This window comes from Lissotriton vulgaris, chromosome 1_1, assembly GCF_964263255.1.
Source record: "Lissotriton vulgaris chromosome 1_1, aLisVul1.2, whole genome shotgun sequence".
In the NCBI taxonomy this organism is placed as follows: Eukaryota; Metazoa; Chordata; class Amphibia; order Caudata; family Salamandridae; genus Lissotriton; species Lissotriton vulgaris.
This window is the reverse complement of record NC_141685.1, coordinates 25086739-25113434: the sequence shown is the minus strand read 5'-3', so window position 1 is coordinate 25113434 and position 26696 is coordinate 25086739. Positions and strand designations below refer to the sequence as shown.

At 45.8% G+C, this 26696-nt stretch overlaps 1 protein-coding gene across 1 annotated transcript in view; it reads left to right on the top strand.

The window, feature by feature from the left end:
- LOC147737021 (uncharacterized) overlaps positions 1–25724 on the top strand; it is a 33546-nt gene extending 7822 nt beyond the window's left edge. The window contains exons 2-3 of the mRNA XM_086958254.1: positions 12307–12398; positions 21642–25724. Coding sequence (XP_086814380.1) covers positions 22779–24344 — 1566 coding nt within the window. The 5' untranslated portion in view covers positions 12307–12398; positions 21642–22778 and the 3' untranslated portion in view covers positions 24345–25724. The remainder of the gene's footprint in view (positions 1–12306; positions 12399–21641) is intronic.
- Positions 25725–26696: the final 972 nt, after the last annotated feature.

Genomic DNA, 26696 nt, shown 5'->3' with positions numbered 1-26696 from the left:
CAAACAAACCCATTAGAAACAAGAAGATAATGTGGTGCACATGTGGAGGCGGGAGCCGCCTGCCGGAAACCCCAGTGACATAGTCACATGGGGGGGTCGCTTAATCATCTAAGTTCCACCTTGCAGCCCTCTGACCTCGGTGAAGAAACCACTTATCAAAAATGCAGACCACAGCACCAAGATAAGCTCTACATCATGCGCATGTACATTCCCCCCACAGTTACATTTCAGGAACCATACATCATGACGTGTGTTTGTGACGTTTACTTATCTGTATCCATGCAGCTCATCATCGGCTGAAGACAAGCTGCAATGTCCCAGTACTGTCTAAGGGTAGAGGGGTGTCTGTCAATCATTCAACATCTGAAGTGTGTCCTTGTTCCTCCTACGTGCCCCTCTGTGATTTTCTACATAGGACTGGAGCGCCCTTCAGCTGCAAAAATGTAAGGATGTCCCTTAGGGTCATTGTAGATCTTGTTTTTTTTTCCCCGTCAGTAATCCAAAGCCGTGCTGGGTAGAGCAACGCGTATGGAATATTCTGGTCCCTCTGTGATTTCTTTACTGCTACAAACTTTTTCTGTGCCTCTTGGACTTGTTGCGTGAAATCCGGGTATATGGAAATGTTCATCCATCAGGTGTTAAGGTTTCCCTGGCTTTTCGAAGCGCTGCATCCCGATCTCTATAGTTCAAAAGTTTTGCAATGATCGGGCGCGGTCTGGCCCCCGGTGGAGGCGGCAGGGCAAGTGATCTGTGTGCTCTTTCAATGATGAAGACATCCGAGAAAGTTTCTTTGCCAAAAAGGGTCCCTAGTAAATTTTCAATGTAGCACTCCATGTTTCCCGTGTTTGTTGTTTCCGCTACACCCATGACACGTAAGTTGTTACGGCGAGATCTCGCCTCTAAATCTTCTGATTTCGCCATGATAGCAGCCAGTGCTTTTTCGACCTTTTCTTGTTTTGTTGCCATTTGGCGTTGTGCGTCTTCTGAATCCAATATCCGTCTTTCCGCCATATCTATCCTCTCCGTGTGACGATCGAGCCGTTTCGATATACGATCCACTGTATAGGTCAAGGTATCGATCTTCCCATCTTTCTTAGTCAGCATGGCTTGGATCTTCATGAACATTGACTAAAAATCCACCAACGCAGCAGGGTACACCACCCCCATAGGCGCTTGAGTGGAGGATTGTTCCACTGTGCCTGAATCTGTTGTTTTTTTGGATTGATCAAAATTTATTTTTGGCTGAGATTTTTCCGGTTTCCCCATTGTGAGGCCAGTCGAAGGCCGTGCCGGTTGTCGCGTCTCATGGGACCAAGGTACTATCACCGTGTGGGTGGTGTGGGTAGTACCAGATGCAACAAACTCCGCACCGCCGCTCCTGCAACTTATTCTCTGCAGCTGTGAAGAACAATAGGCCTCCAGTCAGCCTGTGTGTAGTGGGCCAGGCTCTGTGGTGCTCGGCCGCCCCAGATCAAACTTAGCGCTATCAGTGTTCAATGAGTGGAGGCCACCAAGAATTCAGAGCAGTGGTATGCCCGCGTCAGAAGGTGCATGATGGTCCTCGGACAACACACTCAGACAATTGCACCCTCCCGAGCAGTGATTGTGGACCTCAGTAATGTACAGTTTCAGATGCAGGTGGGAATTTCTCTGTAGCTCGATACAGAGTCAAGTGGGGATTCCTCTGTAGCCCGGTGCAGAGCCTCCCCCTATGTGCGCATCTTAGTTGCAAGGTCTTAGGGAGGGTTTCAATCTCGCAGCCCAGTCACGGGCACGGCTGTTCCCTCCCCTGTGTGCAACCTCGGTCAGGGGGGAGTCGCTGATTAAATACTGACTGCAATCACCCTCCAGCGCTCAAAGGATTCTCAGGCGTGTGCGAGCTCCCAATGCGGCATGGGACATCGGCGCGCCTGTTACCGCAGCGGGCCGATCTCGGGCTCTCTCAAGTCCCTGCACGCACACACATCGCGCAGCTGCAACCTCTCAGGACCCACACCCGTGCGTCAGAGGGCGCTCCCCTCATCCCGTCGATCTTCTCAGCGGCCTCTATGTCGAAGTTAGGCCATCCGCTCCACGGGGGCACAATGCAGGAGGGTCACGGGGATCACACAGCAGCACTTCACCTCCGCTGCATGGCTGCAGACAACGATTCGATCCAGGGCCTTTGCACCGCGATCGCCACAGCTGTGCCACCGCGAGCCACAGGGTCTCGCGCATGCCCTTCTCCCAGGCCTCACGGCAGCCGCAAGTCGAGAGCAGTTTTCAGAGGTTATAAAGCGACTTTGTCCGCCTTTGCTGGTAATGTTTATCGCCACGGTCTTCCAGTATCATCTGTTCGTCTCATCACACGAGACAGGCTACTGGTGTAGGATAATTGCAGGATTGTGAAGTGACCGCACGAGCTCGCATACAGAGCGGCCATTAGCAGGCGTGGCTTGCTCCGCCCCCTCCCCCAAGTGGGAGCTCACCCTATTCCCATGATCCTACATCGTCCGCTGGTATAGATTGAGTTTAGTTCCCCCTTAGAATAGTTGGCTTTCTTTGGAGGGTTTTCCTTGTGAGACTTTTCTGCCTCCACAAGCTCGGTCTCCAATGTTTGTCTTTCTGCAGCTCTTAGCTTATTCAGGGAGGAATCTAAAGCTATGCAATACTCCCTTAGGCATCCCAAGTGTTTGAGCGAGAGGAGTCACGTGGTTATGTTAAGCTGGAAATATTCCCTGATCAATTTTCGTAGGTCATCACGCCTGAGTCTATCCCGAACCAGTCCCCTTCCAGTTTCAAGATCATACAGATCTCTCCCTGTCTCATGGTGGGGGGTAAGATTCTATGGGCGAAGGCCTCCCAAAAAACCCACAGTAACGCCAGTGGGAGAGTACGCTCGATATAACTCAGGTGGGAACCCATCTCCAGGGGCCTTAGCCCCCAGGAGCATCAGTAGAGGAGACATTATTTCCCGCGCATCCATTTCAACGTGGTACTATTACATCGTGGTTTTCACTATGCAAGTCGTTACATTGGCTTGCACTGGAGGGCGCCCCTCCAGCACAAGTCAATGTAACAACTTGCGTTGTGAAAACCGCGATCTAACAGACCGCGTTGAAATGGCCCTCGTTGTACCATCATACATCCATCAGTAGTGCCTCCTGTACTTCCTCAAGGAACAGCTGTGCATCCAGCTCTTTAGAGGCCAATGAGGGGAGGTGCATCGGGGTCAGTGGTTTCAGGAATGGTGCGTATCGGTTCTCCCTGACCGCCGGGTCTGCTGCATAGACTGTCTGTCGGTGTCGTTGGAACACCTCCAGGATTGAGGCCTTGGTGTATACGGTATCACCTATCGATGAGCAGTGGTCGGGGTAGGGGCCTGCTCCCTCTGGAGAATCCAAGCTAGAAGGCGTCTGGACCTGTCCCCCTCTCTATGCAGCTGCTGCTGATACTGACGGAGTGTATATTTAATCTAGTCTTTCCCATATGTCACTGATGCGTGTACGTACAACCTACTCCAGAACAGCAGCAGCATCTGGTTTGGTCAGATCTGCAGCACGTGCTTCCGCTAATGCCATCTCCTCTGCCCTGAGGACTCGTTGCAGCTGCCTGAGAATGCCGCATGTCAGTCTCATACAGGCCTCCTGTACCACCACTTTCAGTGCCTCCCATTCCGTTGCCCTAGTGGTGGTCGCACCCTCCCAGTAGATTGTCACGTAGTCCGTCAACACATGGGATGTGGTCTCCTTTCCAACCAGGTCTTCTAGAATGTCTGCTGGCATTTGCTATGTTCTGGGTAGGTGAGTGGGAGTGACCCAGCGGGCCACACAACTGATCAGGGCATGATCAGACAGCAATCGAGCCAGATGGGTCACCTCCACGTTAGGAAGGCCTCCATCTCTGACACAAAGACCCTGTCCAACCTGCTGTGTGTGTTATGAGCAGGTATACAATTTCTGCATTGGGTGCCTATCTCTCCATATGTCCCTTATTCCCAAGTCCTGCTTTACCTCCCGATGCCTCTTGGTCATCTGCGGCTTATTTCCCTGTCTAGGAGGGTGCCTGTCCAAGTTTGGATCCAACCCTCAATTAAAATCCCCCACCCAGAGAAGAGCAGCGTCCAGGTCCGGGGCCAGTATGTCTTGTATGGACTGATAAAAGCCCAGATCGTCTATGTTTGGGGCATAGATCTGTCAAGAATCACCCTGAGTAGGACATAGCGGCTGTTCACGGCGGCTTTCATGTACTGCTAGACAAACGGCGTCCCAGGAGCCACCCATATCAATACACCCCTCGCATAAGTAAAATAGGATGAGTGAAATATCTGGCCTCTTCATCATTTTTTTTTTGTCAACCTACTGGCTCCCACGTCATCCAGGTGGGTTTGTTGCTAGCAGGCCAATCAGACGTGGTGTCGCTTCAGAAACGCGAGTACTCTGTTACGTTTTGTACCCAATCCCCTTACATCTCAACTAAGGAACTTAACTTTCATTGCCATAGCGATATCTAGCTTGGTGTTGTCCCAGTCCCCAGCTGTGCACTCCACCCACATTCCACATGTGCTGCATATAACAACTACTAACAAACAAAGCAAACTGTGCCATGCTCCCTCCACCCCCAAGGACCGGAAACGTGCAACAGCGCTATCGTCTATGCCCTCCCAATGCTTGTTCCAGGATGTGCACAGCTTCCCTCGCAGCCCAACACTATACCTACAAAATGCCCGTCAAGGGAAGTGTAGTCCAGCTGGGGACCCAATATGGTTCTAGTACTCTCAATGTTACATTTGGATTGTTGTTTCCCCTCTTGCCACTTACTCCAGGCACCCCCGGTGTTCCCCCCCGCCCCCGGCTGTTCACACTCATTCTGGCCCTCACCCCACCCCCCCAGTACTACATGTGTGGCCCACATGCACTTCATTCTTTAATTATTATAAATGTCAGAGCAGCCAACAGTAGTTCAGCACCTGTGAGAATGTCCCCTTTTTAGGTCTCGCCTATTCTATCCCGTTAGGAATTGAATAGGAGAGATTATAGTAAGCGGTTCAATCCCTAACGGGATAGAATAGGCGAGATTATAGTAAGCGGTTCAAAAAGTCTACCAAACTGCAGATCGCGTACAGTTCATGTGAGGCAGGCGTATGAGGCAGGCATCCCACACCATGCCTCGGCATCAGACTTCAAAGGAAGCCCCTCGCACACCACCATTTGTCTGAGCCTCGGCATCGGACTTCAAAGGAATGCTCTCCCGCCCCCCGCCACAGCAATGCCGAGAGCTTGTTTTTTTTTTGCATCCATTTCGCTGGGAAGTGTTTTGTTCGGCGTTCTCTGCACCTTTCTCGTTTTTTTTCTGGACGAAAGTGAAAGCCTACTGTGCTTGTTTACAGTAGCCTTGTTCTATATATATACCACGGGCCGCCACACACGTACTTTTTATGTAGACTGGCGCCGTGTTTTATTTCACTATGTTGAGTTGTGTATGCTTATTTTGTTGTGTGTCTCAATGACATGTAGCATTTTGGCGGCTGCACTTTTTACTTATAGCGCGGCTTCCCAAACCATTTATTTATTGAAAATCTAATTTTCGAAAGCAGCAGCATGCCAGTTTGTTTCCTTTTGCTGCGGCTAATTTTCTTTGCTTCCTGCTGCTTGTGTTCGGAGCTCTGTTCCAAACGCTACCCGTTGGTTCATGTTGCCTTTGCTCCTGCCCCCACCATGGTCTGAAACAGCTGTGGCAATAAACAGAGGATGGGCTTCTTTCTTTGTCAGGGAAACACACATAGCAACCAGAGCGAAAGTGACGGACTCGAGTCCCAACCCTTCTTACCTTTCATTGTTCAAACCAAGAAAAGGGCGCAATGGTAGTCTTCAACATCAGAATCAATAGTAATCATGTTCCTAGCCCGCCCCTTTATGTTCTGTGTGAACTTTGATCCCAGACCACTTGCTTTATGTAACGATCCATAGCGCACTAACGAGATCGACCCTCTTCAACAGGGTGGAACTAAATCAAGTCGGATGGGTAAACTAATTTATTTATTTCTGAAGTGTGCGTTGTATGTATTTATTTTACAAGGAGTCTTTCTACAATTCCGTGTCCCGTTGAAATATTACTTTTTACTGTTTTTTTGAACTGTTTATTTTATGATATTTTTGGCATATTTACTAAGCGGTTGTAGCTGCGACACTGTAGGGGCTCTGTATGCGGAGGAGCTCGGCTTTAAAGGGCAGCGCTCCTGTGTCTACCGAATTTGCTCTTTAACCCAGGCTTCCAGGCGCTGAATAATTTTTTAGAACAGTCTGGCTCACAGTTGGTTCCCTTTCCTTCAGCTTTTGAAACTTTGTGAGAAGAGATTATTTTAGCTTTCCGTACACTAGTTAGTTTGTACCATATTAGCAGCCCGGTAAGAGCCTCAGAAGACCAGACCGCAATTACTGCTGACTTAAGCTTGCTTATATCAATAAGGAAGCATATATTGTCCTCCCCACATCCAGCCTCTTCGTGAGAGAAGCAAGTGAAGGCTTACGTGCCTGACAGTGCACTTCTCTCTCCTTCACCCCTTTCAACTTCAACTTGAAAGGAAAGAGTGAGTTGGAAAAAATCAGCTTGTTGTAATTTTACATTCCCCTGCAGGAATGTTCACTGTTGCAGTCCCTTCCTCAAAGTTCATCTTTCAACAGTAGAACACAACTCTAAACTGTTTTTGCCAAGGGCACCAGTTACAATCTTTCTTGCTCTAGAAGATGTGCTTCAAGTGCATTGATTCATGTGGCTTGTTCTAAAGTATTTTGTATTTAGCTTTAGAATATGATGAAACCAAAGCAAAAACTAGAGCTCGCTCTGGGGATCAGCGTCTCAGATGTTAGGTGTACTTTTTGGCTGGATGATGTAACTTTTTGAAAAAGGAATTAGGCACTGAACAAGGTGACAATTACCGAAGGAAACACTTTTCTTGACGAGGACTATTTCCCAGCTGCTTCTGTAGAAAAAATAGAACTTTATATGTAACAATTGTTCTTGTTTATACATGGGGTTGATGGAAAAAAATCTACAGATTGTGCGAGAGGCTCGAATATGGTATTTGTATCCTATAGAATAATGGCGCTACCTTTGTCTGCCTGTTTAACTTTCACTCCAAATACCACTCAGTGTCACATAATTACAAGTCACATAATTACACTCAACTCAATGCAACATACACTCCAAATACCACTCAGTGCCACATCTATCGCCCTCACTCTTATCTATCTATCTATCGCCCTCACTCACTCTATCACCACATAATTACACTGCACTCAATGCAACATACACTCCTAATACCACTCAGTGCCACATCTATCGCCCTCACTCTTATCTATCTATCTTTCGCCCTCACTCACTCTATCACCACATAATTACACTGCACTCAATGCAACATACACTCCTAATACCACTCAGTGCCACATAATTACACGTCACATAATTACACTGCACTCAATGCAACATACACTCCAAACAATACCACTCAGTGCCACATAATTATATGCTACATAATTACACTGCGCTCAACGAAACATACACTCCAAATACCACTCAGTGCCACATAATTACACACCACATAATTACACTCTACTGAATACAACACACACTCCACACAATACCACTCTGTCCCACGTAATTATATGCTACATAATTACAATGCAACATACACTCCAAACAATACCACTCAGTGCCACATATTACACGCCACACAATTACACTCTACTGAATACAACATACACTCCTCATAATACCACTCAGTGCCACATAATTACACGCAACATAATTACACTCTATTCAATGCAACATACACTCCAAATACCACTCAGTGCCACATAATTACACGCCACATAATTACACTATCTATCTATCTCCCTCACTCTATCTACCTATCGCCCTCACTCTATCTATCGCCCTCACTCTATCTATCTATCGCCCTCACTCTATCTATCTATCGCCCTCTATCTATCTATCTATCTATCTATCTATCTATCTATCTATCTATCTATCTATCTATCTATCGCCCTCACTCTATCTATCGCCCTCATTCTAGCTATCTATCACCCTCCCTCTATCTATTGCCCTCACTCTATCTATCGCATCACCACAACATCACTCAGCACCACCACAGCATCACTCAGGGGCACCACAACATCACTGTGCGCTACCACAGCATCTCTGAACGCGACAGCATCACTTGTCGCCACCACAACATCACTCAGAGCCACCACAGCATCAATCTGTGCAACCATTCAACAACAACTGGTTCAAATATGTTCTCTCAATGTTTCAAGCTTTATTACAAATGTCACAAAAAGATATTAATATTTCACTTCTGTTTTGGGATTTTCATCACAATAAAATACACTGAACATAATCTTCATAAAAGTTATTTACAAAAGTTTAAGCTATTGCCATTATAAATTACAATAACTTTCATTTAAGTATTAATGATTAAACAAAAATTTAAATCCATTGTTATTTGTAATATCAATACATCTAAGTCATGTAAATACAACACATATTGCATTACAAATGCTATAGGTGTCACATTTGCAAAAGTTATAACTATTGGCATTGTAAATGACAAAGCTATTAATTTCGCTATTTTCAAAACAAACACATAAATAAAAAATGTGTCATTTACAATACCAATAGCTCAAACTTTCCTAATGCGAGACCTATTGCATTGCAAATGCTTGTTTATGTAGCTTCTGTCGCTGGAGCAGCTTCCAGGATGGTTTCATGGACTATGTACGTCGTTGGGTTCAGTGTTTCCGGGGTATCCTCTGTGTCAGGCCCAGATTCAGTGTTCGGTGAGGAGGAGGCACCCAGCTTGATGGTTTTCAGATGCATGGTGCCGTCCTCGCACACCGTAATTCTCTGTTCATCTGGTGGGTCCCCGTCCGTGGACTGACCCGGGTGCCTTTTATTTCGAGTTCTTCCCCCTGACCAAGTGACCCATCCCTGTCTTTTGTTACGCTGTTCTTCGGGGCGTGGGCGTCACCTCTGATCTCCGGCCATTCACACACCTCCGGCATCTCAAAGAAATAGGCCCTGCCTTATGCAAGTACCTTCAGTTTGGCTGGATATAGCAGCATGTACTGCAGTTCCTTATCACGGAGCTTCCATTTTACCGCCAGAAAGGTTTTCCGCAGCTCCTGGACCTGCTTGGTATACTCCGGTAATATGACTATTTGACTGTTTTCATAGCAGAGATTCTAAGTCTCTCTTGCAGCCCAGAGGATACAGTCTCTATCGTGATAGATCAATATTTTTGCGATTTTTGCCTGGGAGGGAGGTCGGGGGGAAGTACTGGGGGCGGGGGAGGGGGGAGGGGGTTTGAGGGCACCAAGGCTCTGTGTTCTCTGTCCACTGCAAAGAGTTTGGATAAGCCCCACGCACACAACTGGGTGCATATCCATCACTCCAGGAATTGCTTTTCCATGTCCTCCTCAACTTGTTCAGGGAACCCTAGGACTCTTATGTTGCTGTGCCTTGTGCTCCTCTCCACAACCTCGGCCCGGTACTCAAGGGCCCTTGTGACTGTGGACGTCTGGGCCGTGTGCTGCTTAAATGCTGCCACCTCTCCTTTTAAGTCCACTATATCTCCCTCCGCCGTGGATACTTTATCTGCTACTTTACGTAAATCGGCTCTCAATATGTTCACATCAATAGACATAGTCTCAATTTGTCTTTCTAGGAGCTTCCTGGATGGCTGCCAGGAGCTCCTATGACGGTGTGGTGAGGATTTCTTTGTCTATTCAGTTTTTGTATTTCACCCACAACTTGAACACCGAAAGACGTAATCTAAGATTAGCAGAAAGAGCCTGGAGATCCTCTCCATCCTTAGAGCTTCTAAAATGCTGAAGATCAACGAGGAACACATACAACAGAAGAATAAGGCAAGTGAAAGCTAATTTCTTTAGAGCACAACTTGACCAAGCCAGAAATGGGCCCAAAAACTATTTGAAATAGTCAAGCAGCAGTCACGCCGGAACCAGCTTCCTCCCAAACTGTGAAGAACTGGCTGCCTTTTTCATGGAAAAAACCACAAAGATCGAGAAATGAGCTACAACTAGTGAATGAACTACTACCGGCTTCCTCACTCAGTTTTTCACTCACCACCCAGTATACTGCAGGTAGTGATCCATCCAGGCACCCTTCCAAAACAATGCTCCTGCCACACCTTCTCCTCAATCAACGAAAGTGACATTTACAAAATCCTTTCATCATTAAACCCATCTAATCACTTCACTGACTCTCTACCTCCATCTATATTCGAAGAGATCAGAACCTTCATTCTCCCCTATGGTCTAAGATAGTAAATGCCTCGCTACATCAAGGCACTATCCCTGATTGCCTAAAAGCAGGACACCCCCACTTTTAAAAAAAAACCAACGCAGACTGCTCTGATCCTAATAACTTTCAGCCCATCTCCAACATCCCTACTCTTACAAACTCTTAAAAAATGTGTCTAGATCCAACTCTGCAACCACATAGACAACTTTTAACTCCTTGACCAACACCATTCAGTTTTCCGTCAAGGTCACAGCACTGAATCTGCACTTACTCATTTTGTGGATGACATATTAACACTGGATCTAAATGAATCATCCCTCATGATACTGCTCGACTTTATAGCCGCCTTTGACACAGTTAATCACGATAGACTATTGGAACAAAGGATGGGCTTATTAGGGGTCGTATTGCAATGGTTTTCCTCATTCCTCTAAAACAGATCTCAGAGAGTCACAATGAATCCATCTCTGTCTAAGCCCCATGCGATCAATCTTGACTTTCCACAGGGATCTGCTCTCTCACCCATTCTCTTCAATCTTTTTCTAGAACCACTGGCAAACCACTTAAAATCCGCTACCATCCACTGTAATATGTACACTGATGAATCTCAAAATCACCTTCCCAGAGGACATTATATTCCTCAATTCTACCTTGCAAAATACACAACTCTGGGTCACAGAAAACCATCTCAAACATTCTACTGCCAAAACGGAATTCTTTCTCATCTCACCGCCGAATAACATCCCCAAGATCGATCTTTGGTTGAAACCTCTTGCAGCCCTCAACTGCTCTCCTCACATCATACACTCTGCTAGATCCTTGGGTATTACATTAGACAAACATCTGAATATGCAGGATCACATTAGCGCAGTCACCAAATGAGCGAATTAGCAGCTGAGCATTCTGCGGAAACTTAAACCCTACCTTCCACATGAAGACCTAAAACAAGCGGTCTAAACTCTTGTATTGCCCAGACTAGATTATGGTAGTGCCACTCTATGTGGATTACCTCGATACAAGTTGGCCTCTCAAAGAGCCTCCCTCAACACCGCAGCCAGACTTGTCTCCGGAACAAAATGAAATACACACATCTCCCCGGCCCTAAAATCCCTGAATTGGCTACTGTACGAAGCAAGAATACAACAAGTAATTGCATGCATGAATCATAAAGTGCCACACATCAATACCTCCAGATATCAGGCCCAAAAACCAAACCATGAGGGGGCTGCAGACCTTTGAGAAGTGCGCACACCCTGCTTCTGAAACCCAAATGAAACCATAAAAAGAAAATGGGCGCCAGCGCGTTCTCCGTTGTCGCACCTAAGATATGGAATTCTCTACCACCGGACGTTTGTCTAATCTCTTCTACCACCTCCTTCAAAAAAGAGGCATAATCTTTTCGGCTGACTAGGTTTTTACCCTAACACAATATATTTATGCTTACTACCATACTAACTACTCTTTATGATGCTTGACCATCTTATTGCTGACTATTATTGAGATCAAGCTTTTTACTCTATTTATTTTCATTGCTGTGTTTGTCATTTACTCATGTCTGTTTTACCAGTCCATAAAGTGTTCTAATACCCACTAGGGTCATGTTTGCGCAATACAAAACTATAAATAAAAACAAATCTAAATTTTTATATGAATTTCTCAGAGTTCTGAGCTGTTTTAGGTGTGCTGAGGGCGCTAGCCTCCATCGTCTCTCTGCAAACCTGAGTCTTCTTCTTTCTTCATTTTGGTGACCGTTCTACCAAGGTTGTCTTCATTTGTTTTTGATCCTTTTTTGTGGTGGGGGAAGAGGGTTGGGGTGCTAACGACTCCAGTATGTCATTCATAGTTCTGTTGTAGTGTTCCATGAGTTTGTGAACATAGGAAATGCTTTCCTGGGGTTGAAGTTTTCTTTGGTATAGATCATACAGGTCATCTATATATCCTTATTTCTAGTATCCCTGACCCACCGTCTAGGTCTAACCTCTTATCTCATTGCCTTTGCTTCAGGAGCTGAGATGTGGAATGAGATGCTGTGATGATCTGACCAATCGCATGCCGTTATGGAGTCTATGCCTAGTGCTTCTGCAATGGAGATAAGGGTTAGTGATGTTCCTTTGCCGTGTGTTCGACCTGTGCGTGTTTTTTTTTTTACAGAGTTATATATATATCGCGATCTTGACCCAGATCGGGCATCCGAGCGCTTTACATAGCACCAGTTGCATTAGATGAGGACACTTAAAAAAAAAAAAAATTATTAGGCACAGGGAGATTAAGTGATTTGCCCAGAATCGCAGTATGTTCAGCGTCATTGCCGAGACTCGAACCCAGTTCCCAAGATTCAAGATCGACCGCCCTAGCCATTAGGCCAACTCCTCTCCCCTGATTGGATGATTGCACCAGATTATGGTCTTTGAAAAAAGATTTACGGCCATATTCATCAACATGAATTGCGCTCGCAAATGGCCAGATTCTGAGAATCTGGCCGTTTGCAAGTGCGATTTTTGCATTTGGGATTCATCATCCCAAATGCAAAAATCGCTATTACCGAAATCGTATATTTGCGAGGAATTGGATTTAAGGAATCTCTAATAGAGATTCCTTAAATCCAATTCATCAACCAATAGGAAATTGCGAATTCGCAATATTTGGTCGCAATTTACCACCAAGTCTGACTTGGTGGTAAATTGCGAAAAAAGAGTAAAAAGCACTTTAGTGCATTTTTTTGATTTGCATGTTACACACACACACATGTCCTCTGGACATGTGTGTGCGCAACACCTGTTCAAATGTGCATTTGAGGGGTGCTACAGGGTGTCCTTTGGACACCCCTGGCACCCTTCAAATCGCAATCTTATTTGCGATTAGCAAATTGCTAATCGCAAATAAGGAATCAGTAGGAATCGCAATAAAGTTTGCTAATCCTACATGAATCCCGTTTTGCGAGTCCTTAATAGCGAATCGCTATAATTCGCTATTAGGGCCTCGCAAAACGGGAGATTGATGAATCAGGCTGCAAGTGCAGTCACATGTGGGTCCTCCATTTAATTGCAATTTAGGTTGAAGTCGCCTAGAAAGATTGTGTTCGGATGTTGTAAGGTCTGTACTGTGACTGTTAATTGCTCATGAGGGTCTGGTTGTCTCCAGGAGGGTGGTAGATAATGTGTAATTTGGTCAGGGAATAAATCCCCCTAACCCATGAGAACTTCAACTCACAGGAGGATATCTTCTCCATTTGAAATCGTTTGATTTGTAAGGCTGATCTGTGAATGCACGCAACCCACACGCCCCCAACTTGGTTTTAGTGTGTGGTCCAGTCTAATGATGTTGTAGTTAGGTGGAACTAAGATATCTAATGGTGGTGTGGAAGAGTTATTTAGTCAGGTCACTGTTAGGATTGTTGTGTCTAGCAGGGATGTAGAATTCCTATAGGCCGACGCCCAGGACATATTGTTTAAGGCCAAGGGCAACAAGTTTTCATTTGTATTTTGTCGTTGGGACAAGTAGGCCCAACCCCCTGCAGCACAAACCCTTTGGCTGCCAGTTTACGGACCACATTATGGATCTGGAAAGGGCACTGTCTGCAGTTAAGGTAATATTTTTGTCCATATATTAATGCTGTTCAAGCTTGTATTTATGGTTCAGTAATTGAAAGCATTTATTATTAGGGTGAGAGTAAATGTTGTAAGCTCCAACTACACTACTGACACGGGTTCCACTATAGATAAGTGTACAAACGTTTTCAAAGTTTAGCAATATGAGGCTATGTATATAATGCTCCCAAAATGCTCCCTTATTTGATTCAAATATTTGCAGAAAATCGAAAGCAAGATTGATGATTCTTTGCTTTCAAAATAAAATGTTCATGAATAAATGAAGCGATTTCGGATTCATAATCCTCATCAGCCAGGCTATCTTGAATCCAGTGGTACAGTGAGCAAGGGACCCACGTCTGGGCATACCCTGCCATCTCAGGGCGAACAAAGCGATACCAAAGGGGATGATGGACGGAGCGTTTGAGCAAATCAAACACTCACCCCCAGTCAACTGATCTGGGTTTAATCCATCACCATTCTGTAGCTCACTCCACCACCCCAGTTCAGATATGGCCATTTGCAAATCAGTCTGACCCTGTGCCTCATAGGAACAGTCCAGCCCGAACTGCCAAGCCATGTCTTCCCTGGACCGGAAACAAGCATCCTGGGACCGGTTTCGGATTCAGAATCCTCATCAGCCAGGCTATCTTGAATCCAGTAGTAGCGTGAGCAATGGACCTACGTCTGGGTATACCCTGCCAACTCAGGGCGAACAAAGCGATACCAAAGGGGATGATGGACGGAGCGTTTGAGCAAATCAAACACTCACCCCCAGTCAACTGATCTGGGTTTAATCCATCACCATTCTGTAGCTCACTCCACCACCCCAGTTCAGACATGGCCATATGCAAATCAGTCTGACCCTGTGCCTCATGGGAACAGTCCAGCCCGAACTGCCAAGCCATGTCTTCCCTGGACCGGAAACAAGCATCCTGGGACCGGTTTCGGATTCATAATCCTCATCAGCCAGGGCTATCTTGAATCCAGTGGTAGAGTGAGCAAGAGACCCACGTCTAGGCATACCCTGCCAACTCAGGGCGAACAAAGCGATACCAAAGGGGAGGATGGACGGAGCGTTTGAGTAAATCAAACACTCACCCCCAGTCAACTGATCTGGGTTTAATCCATCACCATTCTTTAGCTCACTCCACCACCCCAGTACAGACATGGCCATATGCAAATCAGTCTGACCCTGTGCCTTATGGGAACAGTCCAGCCCGAACTGCCAAGCCATGTCTTACCTGGACCAGAAACAAGCATCCTGGGACCAGTTTCGGATTCATAATCCTCATCAGCCAGCTATCTTGAATCCAGTGGTAGAGTGAGCAAGGTACACACGTCTGGGCATACCCTGCCAACTCAAGGCGAACAAAGCGATACCAAAGGGGATGATGGAGGGAGCGTTTGAGCAAATCAAACACTCACCCCCAGTCAACTGATCTGGGTTTAATCCATCACCATTCTTTAGCCCACTCAGCCAACCCAGTTCAGACATGGCCATATGCAAATCAGTCTGACCCTGTGCCTCATGGGAACAGTCCAGCCCGAACTGCCAAGCCATGTCTTCCCTGGACCAGAAACAAGCATCCTGGGACCAGTTTCGGATTCATAATCCTCATCAGCCAGGCTATCTTGAATCCAGTGGTAGAGTGAGCAAGGGACACACGTATGGGCATACCCTGCCAACTCAGGGCGAACAAAGCGATACCAAAGGGGATGATGGAGGGAGCGTTTGAGCAAATCAAACACTCACCCCCAGTCAACTGATCTGGGTTTAATCCATCACCATTCTTAAGCTCGCTCCACCACCCCAGTACAGACATGGCCATATGCAAATCAGTCTGACCCTGTGCCTCATGGGAACAGTCCAGCCCGAACTGCCAAGCCATGTCTTCCCTGGACCGGAAACAAGCATGCAGGGCCCTCACCATTATAACAAACATTGGCAAAAGCAACAATTGTTTCTGGTCTTAAGTAGCACATTCTGCCACAGTAGTTACTGGCATTGAGCAAAACTACTGTGTGCCGATATGCTCCTTGTGAAAGAGCTGAATGCTGTCACTCACAGTGAAGCCAGTCGATACAGACAGCGAGACAACATTTTAATAAATGCAATACGTCATGGTCAACTCCAGACCAAATTACCGAACCAATTATTAAAGAAAGTCTAAAAAGTGCACCCAGGGTATATGTCCTTGCATTAAGTGCAGCTATACTGCGTTCGTGAATTCCCAAAAATTTACAGAAGTAGGACAAAAAATAGTACTCCTAGAAAATATTTGTGAACTGCATTTTGGCATGAGCAAATATGCATGTGTTTCTTTGCTCATGCGAACATCTTAGCTCTGCAAGTTAACTTTCCCTCCAACCACTCTTTTTCCCAACTTTGTAAGAAGGTTTACGTCTGCCATTGTAAGGAGTAAATTTCCTAAATTTCTCAGTATAGGAACAGATCTGAGAAAAGTTGTTGAAAAACCTTAAAACACGCAAGTTAGTAGGTTTGCACAGACTCAAAAGGGCATTCTAACAGTGGAACTATTGTGTACCACTACCTTCAGCCCCAGTATGTAGATATGCGGAAATGTGGCAACATAAGAGGATCGCACGTATTCAAACACTATCATGGTATGAGCCCTGGCATAATCCCATAAGCTATATCCGAGCTCTTATATGTGGAGATTACTGCCATAATTTGTCGCCACACTACATGGCACTAAAGGGACAAGTGGATTTTTTTTACAGGACAAGTAGATTTCTGAAGCAACCTTCTACATGGACAAGTAGATAATTTATTAAATTCCACACCCCTGGCCTAGATTATGTGACGGGATGGGGTCGGCTATGTCTTTGGCATTTTTAGCTGCTGATTGCAGTTGTGCAGATAGCTTTTCAGTGTCTTTTTAGGTTATCTTTTTTAGGTCTCGCCTTTACCATTCCGCAGGAATGGGAAATGGGGAGAATTCAAGTCGGCTATTTTCTCTTCAAACCAAAGGGCTTTCAGCCGCGGTTTTCTTGCAGTTCATGTGAATCACGTGATCAAACATGCACGAGCATTCACGTCCAGGGCTTCTCCTCCCCTAGCAGCACTCCTCCCACACCAGCAACTCCCCCCTCCCACACCAGCACCTCCCCTCTCTCTCCAAACAAACACAGCCTTGCCATAGCAGCACTCCTCCCACACCAGCAACTCCCCCCTCCCACACCAGCACCTCCCCTCTCTCTCCAAACAAACACAGCCTTGCTGTAGCAGCACTCCTCCCACACCAGCAACTCCCCCCTCCCACACCAGCACCTCCCCTCTCTCTCCCCGCAAACACAGCCTTGCCCTCTCCCACACCAGCACCTCCCCCCTCCCACACCAGCACCTCCCCTCTCTCTCCCCACAACAGCACTCCTCCCACACCACACGGAGGATTCAGCAGCCGCTCTCACCAGCTTGTGGCTCTTGTCTACCCCTCTTTCTTTCCCTTTCTTTCGATCCCTTTTCCCTGCATGATGCTCCCTCTTTCTTTCCCTTTCTTTCGATCCCTTTTCCCTGCATGATGCTTCTCCCTCGATCTCTCTCCAACACGCTCTCTCTCTATCTCCAATCTCTTTCTTTATCTGTGATCTATTTCCCTCTCAAGTCTTTCTTTCCCTTCCTGCCTGCCTCGCTCTCTGGGACAAAGGTACACTGAAACCTATTATCGGCCAGATTCTCAACCACGTCAGCCCTGCTAGGCCTGCATAGTGTTCCGCAGAGGATCAACACAGGACAGAAAGGAGCGAAGTGCCTGTTGAAGCTGGAAGCTGCGGGAATACTTGTTTCCGTGTTGCACTGCACGTCATTCCTTTGTGCTCGTGCCCTCTGTAGAATTCCCCAGCCCCTCAGCTTGGCGCGTCATCCCCGCCCACCCCCTCTGCTCACTCCCCGCCAGCAGGGCCTTCACACATCCCTGTCGGCTGACTCACTTGGATGTTGGGATGTCCTACAGTGCAATCCAGCCGGCGTTATCTTTCCTCCTGACGGCCTGTCCGTAAACCTCCCACACACATCCTGCCGGTAGCCGGCAGGTGTGCTGAGAGGGCGTGCCCGGGCTCCGCCTTTGAAAGGTCCTGCCATGTGAACAAGGGACGAAAAATACAACTCTGTGCTGAAAAATAATTAAGAGCCTCGAGCAATGTGGCGGGAATTTATTAGCAAGCAGCAGCAAACAAGGAAATAGACCTTATTTTTTATTATATGGCCTGGCGTTAGCCCAGTCCTTTTGATTATATTAAAATGTGAAGCATTCTTATAGGAGCATTCCGCTAGACATCTCGCTCGCACATCAAAGGCTGCTCACTCAAACACCATATGCCTGCTCCCCACCCCCGCCCCCCACCAGACTTCATTGGAATGTGCCAAAGCCATCTGTTGCTTCCCCCAGCAGGCTCGGCCTCACTTACTTCTCCTCCCCCCTAATTAACATCCCTCACGGCCTAGTAATTACCTCTTTTCATGCTCTACATTGGCCAATGCTTGTTTTCTTTCGTAGAGCCACTTAAAAAGTGCGTCATTTTTTCATCTGCGCAGCCGAACCCATGACCTACAAGTGACCCATCTCAGCATCTGGTTCTTGGCTCAGTAAATCACGATAAAACTTCAGAGCTAGTTCCGACCGCAGATTAGTTTTTATGAGGGCTCAAAAAAGAAACGGCACATGCAAGCAGAGAAGGAAGTCATCAGCGCCACTCCTAACAGCTCCTAATGTACGCTCAAGTGGCCGCAATTTGTAGAGCTGTGCGTTATTTATCCAGTTCTAAATACTTCCAACCTGAGCTGCTATAAAAAAAAAATGCACACAATTAAAACATTAATAAATGTGAATAGTACGGGGGTGGCTTATAAGGAAGGCATGGCGGAATTGCCAAAACTGCAACAAGCTGACAATGTGTTGATAATTTCAATACCCAGATTGGTCAACGAGCTAAAGTTAAACGCTGCTACTGACCAACATGCGTTCTGCAGTTACAATTCTGAATTCAAGTAATGTCAGCTGGGCGGTTCATCCTTCCGATGTAAATATAAAGTAATAGCAACTCCTGTTGTCTAGAACTCTTATAAACAAGAAGCCTCTCCGTTACTTGCTACCACCTTCATGGCATTTTTTGAGCAACCAGTGCACCCTGGATTCCTGCCACCTCCAAATGTCAGTTTGGATGAAGTTGTGTTGGGTGCTGATTTCTATTTTCCACCTCGGGATACTTATAGGGACAACAAGAGGGTGGTAAAGTTAATTGGCTCAACTCCACATCTGAGGACTGGCTTCCCTTGGGTCTGTGATGCATCACAGAGAGAGCAGGGCCTGTGTTGCAGCGCAGAGAGGCTGCACGCGCTTTCCATCCAGCGCGCGAAGCGCATTAACACCAAAGCCATCTGTTGCTTCCCCCAGTGGGCTCGGCCTCACTTACTTCTCCTCCCCCCTAATTAACATCCCTCACGGCCGTGAACCAAAGGGATCACTTATAGAAGTGATCATGCGAGTGCAGCATAGTTCGTTGGGGTCCAGTTTTGGGCACAGGTTTAAACCTTCTTTCGGTTCCACGTGTAATTTCTCCTGCTTTCACGTTGATAAGAGCTCTGGTAACAGCCCATAAACAACCTACGTTGTTGCTGGGGCCTTATTACTTATGCTTGTGCCAGTTTTCACAGAGCCTTTGACAAATGTGCTTTGTCAAGATAAGCACAGCTTTTATAGGTTCCTTTTCTTCCGCTCTAAGAATTCCTTGTGTGCTCTTTAGAAGTGTGGGGGGGGGGAGGGGATGAGGGGGGTGTGTATATCACCCTTCCATCCGTTTGCCTTAACACCTTTTGCAGATGTCAGCCGCATCTGATTCTGGGTTAGAACTGTTTGCTGAAATATTTACCGTTTGTGATAAATTCAGTGGTTAGTTTTATGCTGTCAATAGATGTGGGACTTTCGATTACAGACATTTTGCAGAGAATATGTTTGATTTACGCAACATCCATAAACAATGTTATTTTAAATGTAAAATAGTAACTTACATGTGAGAAATGGGGGAGGAGGGGTGCTACAGAGATTACATACAGTGAGATTATTTTAAGATAACTCGCTATCCGCCTTTCCCCGTGCAGCTGTGACTGTGTAATGCTTAGGGACACTTTAACCTAGTTTGTTTTTTCCTCTAACGTGACTGTGAGCCCGTGGCTAGGAAGGATGCGCTACCTGACCCGCGCTGTTCTTTTGTGTCTGTTAAATATGCATATAGCTCATTAGGTTATAGTGCCTGCTGCAAATGCGTGTGTCTGTGATTTTCTGTGTAGCTAACCCATGTGTCCTCTGTACAAACGGGACACACATCTACGCAACGCCACTCAACTACGCAATGCCACTCAACTACGCAACGCCACTCAACTACGCAACGACACTCACACATGCAACGCCACTCACACATGCAACGCCACTCAACTACGCAACGCCACTCAACTACGCACACATGCAACGCCACTGCCACATGCAACGCCACTCACACATGCAACGCCACTCACACTGCCAACCACACTCACACAGCCAACGCCACTTACACAGGCAACGCCACTCACACAGGCAACACAAATCACACAGCCAACGCCTCACACACAGGCAACGCCACTCACACACGCAACGCCACTCACACACGCAACCCCACTCACACACGCAACACCACTCACACACGCAACGCCACACACACACGCAACGCCACTCACACACGCAACGCCACTCACACACACAACGCCACTCACACACGAAAAACACTCACGTTGCCAATAGATCTCGCAGTACGACAGGTGGAACTATTACAATGGCAAATAACAATGCCTTTCACTGTTGTTATCATTTTGAATACATAAAGGGCTTTGTCATTTACACAACCAATAGCTCAAACTTTCCTACTGCGAGACCTATTGGCAACGCCAGTGCTTGTTCTGTCTTGATTACCTGGGACGAAGGTGATCTGTCTTACATTTGAGAGGTTTATAGTAGAAGCTATGACTTGTTGCTCCAGAGTAGTATTTATAGCTATAATGTGTATTTTATAAGTTGTTTTTGTGTGGTGAGGGTATGTTATGTAAGATTGGCAAAGGTTATCAATGTCCACCTCTAACATCTTGTTTGTTGTCCAGTTGAGGCGTATAGTTGTGTTTGGCAAAGGCATAGAGATCCGTCTAGGTGTGCTTGATACTGTGTGTTTGTGGTCGTTGGAGATCTATACAGTCTCCTAGTTTCCTGAGCCATAGTAAATTCAACTGCCAGCTTAAGGTTGACCATGATATTCCAAAATTCTTGTCTTATCTTTTCTATTGTCGACTCTTGAGTTAACACATGCTTGCCTGGGAGAATTAGCATTGTTTGTGGTGCTGGGAAGAGGAGACTCTTATGAGGGTGTGCGTGCTTGTTCTTTGAGATATTGCTTGCCTGGTTTGGGGACTTGTGTGTAGAGGTATACCGCACAGTGAGTGGGAGGAAGTTTTGATCAGAGACTTGAATAGCTTACTGATGATTACTGATGTGCACAAACTGTTCATCGGGATCTCCATCTTTAGACCTCCTCAACGTAGTGTTCCAGTGTTCTCAAGCTTTCTATCTAGAAAATGCCTAGAGCCCTCTCATCCCTCTCATCCATCTCTCAAAATGAACTCAGACTCTGGATGTCTGTATCGCTAATAAATGTTATTCCTTTCTTCCAGTTTGCATTCTTTAACAATCTCTGTTTTTAAATCCACAGGTGATTGAAGAGTGGGCATTGAAGACAATATGGTGATCAGTAATAAGCAAATAATTGAAAACTATTAAAGGACCGATGCTAATGAAGTAAAGTTGCTTCAGAGCTCCAACAAGAGAGAAGTATCTAGGAAAAAGATGTGGTGAGGAACTTGGATTAGAGTACAATAAAGAATGTGAAAGCAGTTTCTCTAAATAGATTTCCTGCTGCTCTAATGGTATATGAAGTATGCCCTGGAGATGCTAACCCAGGGCAGGAAGACCATCTGTGTGAACCAAATAGGACACGCATCAGTCTAAAGTTCTATCCGTTCCAAGAGAAGATAATACACACACAACAAGTGGGACTTGAAGAGTTTTTAACAGATCTCAGCAAATAGAACACTTGAGCACCATATCCAGTGAATTGTCTTTAAATCCAAAACAAATATCTGTTCATCACTTATACAATGTTAATGAAGCTGCTTAAAAGACAGGTAATCCGGTTAGGACTAAGATACCTGTTAGTTACGAACTAGCGATGTGGGTATATCTGGGATAAAGGGAAGAAGAATGAGGGAAAATAAATGTACCTCTGTGACCAATGACCTATTGCTTGTAGTCCGGGTCCACATGTCCACTGTCATTCTTACCCATTAGAAGTGATCTCAGGTATTTGTTACCAGGCAGGACCTGCAAAATCCTTAACATCCTCATTGTAGTCTTATATACAGACATATAAGACATCCGTAAGAAGGGTTACCAGAAACAATGTGCTGCTACTGATACACAAAAGTATTCTGAATGTTCATGCCAATACATTATGTGAATATGTACCTAGCTTTGAAATACTGAACACCAACCAAAGACCTGATCAGTGCTGCATTTACTCATAAATAAATAAGTATGAGATAAGGGTTAGAGAATCCACATGGATGTATTGAAGAGGCAATAATCCCATGAGAGGCTTCCCCATAAGTACCAGGGGCTGCTGATATTAAGGTTGTAGGGTGAATTAGGTTGCCTACAGAGGTTATACACTGTGAACTCCACAGAGAAGTGATCTTTGGCTAAATAAATGTCCAAGTGTTGAGTTGGACAAGTGCAGCACATTTGAGTGGATGATGCTAAACACATGCTGAATAAGATTTAGTATTGTCTTATGGTATGTCTGCTAGAAAAACCCCAACTTGGAGATATTAACTTCGGAAAGAAATCTTATCTCATAATGGAATGTATACAAGACAAAACAGAACTTGGAGATATCAGCACCAAAAAGAAGTCTCATGCATGCTCTGAATGTGAGAAGAGCTTTAGTTGTCAATCCAGACTCAGTCAGCATGAGAAAATTCACACTGGGGTAAAACTTCATCAGTGCTCTGAATGCCTGAAACGCTTCACTCGCAAAGGGCATCTGACTCGACATGTGAGAACTCACACTGGGGAAAAACCTCATACGTGCTCTGAATGCTACAAAGGTTTCCTAAGTAAATGCAGCCTTACTCGACATGAGAGAACACATACTGGAGAAAAACCTTTTCATTGCTCTGAATGTCTGAGAAGCTTCAATTGTAAAACCATTCTCAGTCAACATGAGAGAACTCACACTGGAGAGAAACCTTATCAGTGTCCTGAATGTCACAAAAGGTTCGCTCAAAAAGCCTATCTCCGTAAACATGAGAGCACTCACACTGGACAGAAACCGTATCAGTGCTCTGAATGCCTAAATAGTTACCAATGTAAATCAGATCTCACTCAACATGAGAGAATGCATACTGGGCAACAACCTTACAAGTGCTCTGAGTGCCAGAAAACCTTCAGTCGGAAAACCATTCTCACCCGGCATGAGTTAACCCATACTGGGCAGAAATCCCATCAGTGCTCTGAATGCCCAAAAAACTTTAGTCGTAAATACCTTCTCACTCAACATGAGAGAACCCACACCGGGGAAAAACCATATCACTGCTCTGAATGCCAGAAAAGCTATTGCCTGAAAGCTGGTCTTATTTTCCATGAGAGAACTCACACTGGGGAGAAACCATATCACTGCTCTGAATGCCAGAAAAGCTATCGCCTGAAAGCTGGTCTTATTTTCCATGAGAGAACTCACACTGGGGAGAAACCATATCAGTGCTCTGAATGCCTAAAAACTTTCAGTTATAAAACCAGTCTTATAACACATCAGAGAACTCACACTGGGGAAAAACCATATCAGTGCTCTGAATGTCACAAAAACTTTAAGGAAAGAGCTAGTCTCACTTACCATGAACGAAAACATAGTGGTCAAAAACCTTATCAGTGCTCTGAATGCCTAAAAACTTTCAGTTATAAAACCAGTCTTATTACACATCAGAGAACTCACACTGGGGAAAAACCATATCAGTGCTCTGAACGTCACAAAAACTTTAAGGAAAGAGCTAGTCTCACTCACCATGAACGAAAACATACTGGTCAAAAACCTTATCAGTGCTCTGAATGCCTAAAAACTTTCAGTTATAAAACCAGTCTTATTATACATCAGAGAACTCACACTGGGGAAAAACCTTATCAGTGCCTTGAATGCCAGAAAAGCTTCAGTTATAAACTCAGTCTAACTTTACATGAGAGAACTCACACTGGGGAAAAACCTTATCAGTGCCTTGAATGCCAGAAAAGCTTCAGTGTGAAAAGTCACCTTACTGTTCATGAGAGAACACACAATGGGGGAAGAACCTCTTCAGTTCTCTGAATTCCAGAGAAGCTTTAGTTATAAAATAATTCTCACTCCACATGTAAAAGCCTATACTAGCTAAAATAAATGTATGAGTGTTATGAAGGCAAGTAAAGATTCAGTTGGAAGGTCAACGTTATAAAGGAAAAGTGTTAATTAGTGTTTTAAATGCCAGAAAAGCTTTATTCAGAAAATTCATTTCAATGAACATGAAAGAATGCGTCCTGTGCCAAATCCTTATCACTGTTCTGAATCTCAGAAACACTTAAGTTGTAAAATGGACGCCCGTCGACATGAGAGAACCCACACTGAGTGAAAAACGTTAAACATATACCCTTTGCCAGGAGCACTTGTCACAACCATTGGAGTGGCTGTAAACCATCTATACTAAGCGCAAAACTGGTTTACTTCCAATTTAAAAAAGATGACGTTGATAATTCCTCAAACAGGTCTTTGGTTCTATCAAGCACAGTTCACAGCCCCTCTTCTAAGGTTGATGTTTTCCTTTTTTCTTTTAAACATATCTTTATTGCATATTTTATAGCTTACTTTTAACGCACCCCTCCAAGTGGACAATCCATTCTTAAGATTAATTCTTGTCACATCTTATACACAGATCAAACATGTATACATATATTGCTATCTTTCCCACGTAGAAGACACCTGTGGAAAAATGTACCAAATTGACCCCCATTCCCATACCAATGCCCTTTATGCTGGCGTTCCTGGGTACCTGATGAAAAAACTACAGGTGATCCAGAATACAGCAGCCAGACTTCTTTTGGGCATTCTGGCTAGAAACAGTATCTGCCAACAGCTACGCTATCTTCACTGGCTTCCCATGCTGGATAGAGTCATTTAAATCTTTAACTCTGGTCAATCGTGCCCTTCATGGCTGTGGCCCTCTTTACTTACAGAGGCGTTTCTCTTTTTATGTTCCCGTACGTTCTCTGCGGTCCTCATCCCTTTGCTATGCTCTGGTCCCTCGTTTTAAGTTTCAGAGAATTGGGGGCAGCTCCTTCTCGGTGAAGGCAACGACTGCCTTGAACGCCCTCCCTCTTGCGTTACGCTCCATCCAGGACCCAGTTGTGTAGGAGGCAGCTGGAAACACATTTATTCTCCTGATAGTGTTCTGTCTCCTCCCCCATAACATAACATTTCCACATCTTATAGTGTATAGAATGGTGCTCTACTATCCCTTTCCTAGTGTAGCCACCCACCCGTCAGAGGTGCCCATACCCTTGACCCATACCTCCTTGCCCCCTCTCCTTTTTTTGCATATACTGCCACTACCGTATGATAAATAGCCGTGCCGCTCGCAGTCGTGCTTGCTGCTGGAAGCGTGGGGAGCCCTTTAAACTGCGGCTGCCTATCCGCATTTGGGACCCTTGTACTTCGAGCCTGTGTGCTCCGTTGTTTTTCCACCGCCTGCGATTGAAAGCAGAACTGTGCCTGAGCCCGTGTGCTCCATTTCATCACTGCAACTGCCCCAAGGGATTCATCTTGGTATCCTGCACGAGTCAGCCGGCGCATTCCAGCCCAGATCTTTCCACCTGCTGAGGGAGTTGAGTTTGGCAGCGGGAGCGGGACTGCGAGGCCCAGAGGTGCTAGCGCCAGGTAATCGCGCGCACCTGGTGCCTCTTCCCGCCCCCTCCTCCTCCTACTTAGCCCAGCTCCCGCACGCGTACGCGGGACGCGCGCGGGCGGAAGCGCGGGCGAAGACCGGGCAAAGAGCGGGCCGTTGTGTGGCCGTTAGGTGGCCGGAGAGGCTGGGCTGGGCCCCGCCCCTTTATTTTTGTGTGCTACCTAGACCCGGGTTCTCTGCGAATACCACTGTTTGTACACTCTGCTTAAGTGTTACTATAGTTCCTTCAGTATTGCTGGTTAGGTAATTCTAGGTACAGTCACCCCTATATAACTTCACAGCTGTGTATCCTCTTCCCATTATGGATACGGCCTCACCTGGGACATCGGGGGTTAACCCTAACAAGGGCACTCTAGATAACTATTTCAAGAAATCTATCTCAGAAATTGAAAGGGAAGAAGCCCTAGCAGAGAGAAGGGTGGAGCGTCGACGCTCCATCGAGGGTTATAAGGCAAGAACCCCCCTGGCTACGTCCCCGCATATTTTAATACCCAGTACAGAGGTGACCCCTATTACTGAGGACCCCTTTACATCCCAGGGAATCCCAGAACTTTTAAAGGACATTACTTCCACACCACCTTCTTCTGGGGATCCTTCTAGTTCGCCTACTGTCGCTCCCCCACCACCTTGCAATCCTGATGCAGCCCAGAAACTTACGCCAGCTCCTATACTTATGGCAAAAACTACTGCCAAAAATCAACTGAGGAAGACTGAGGCCCAGATAA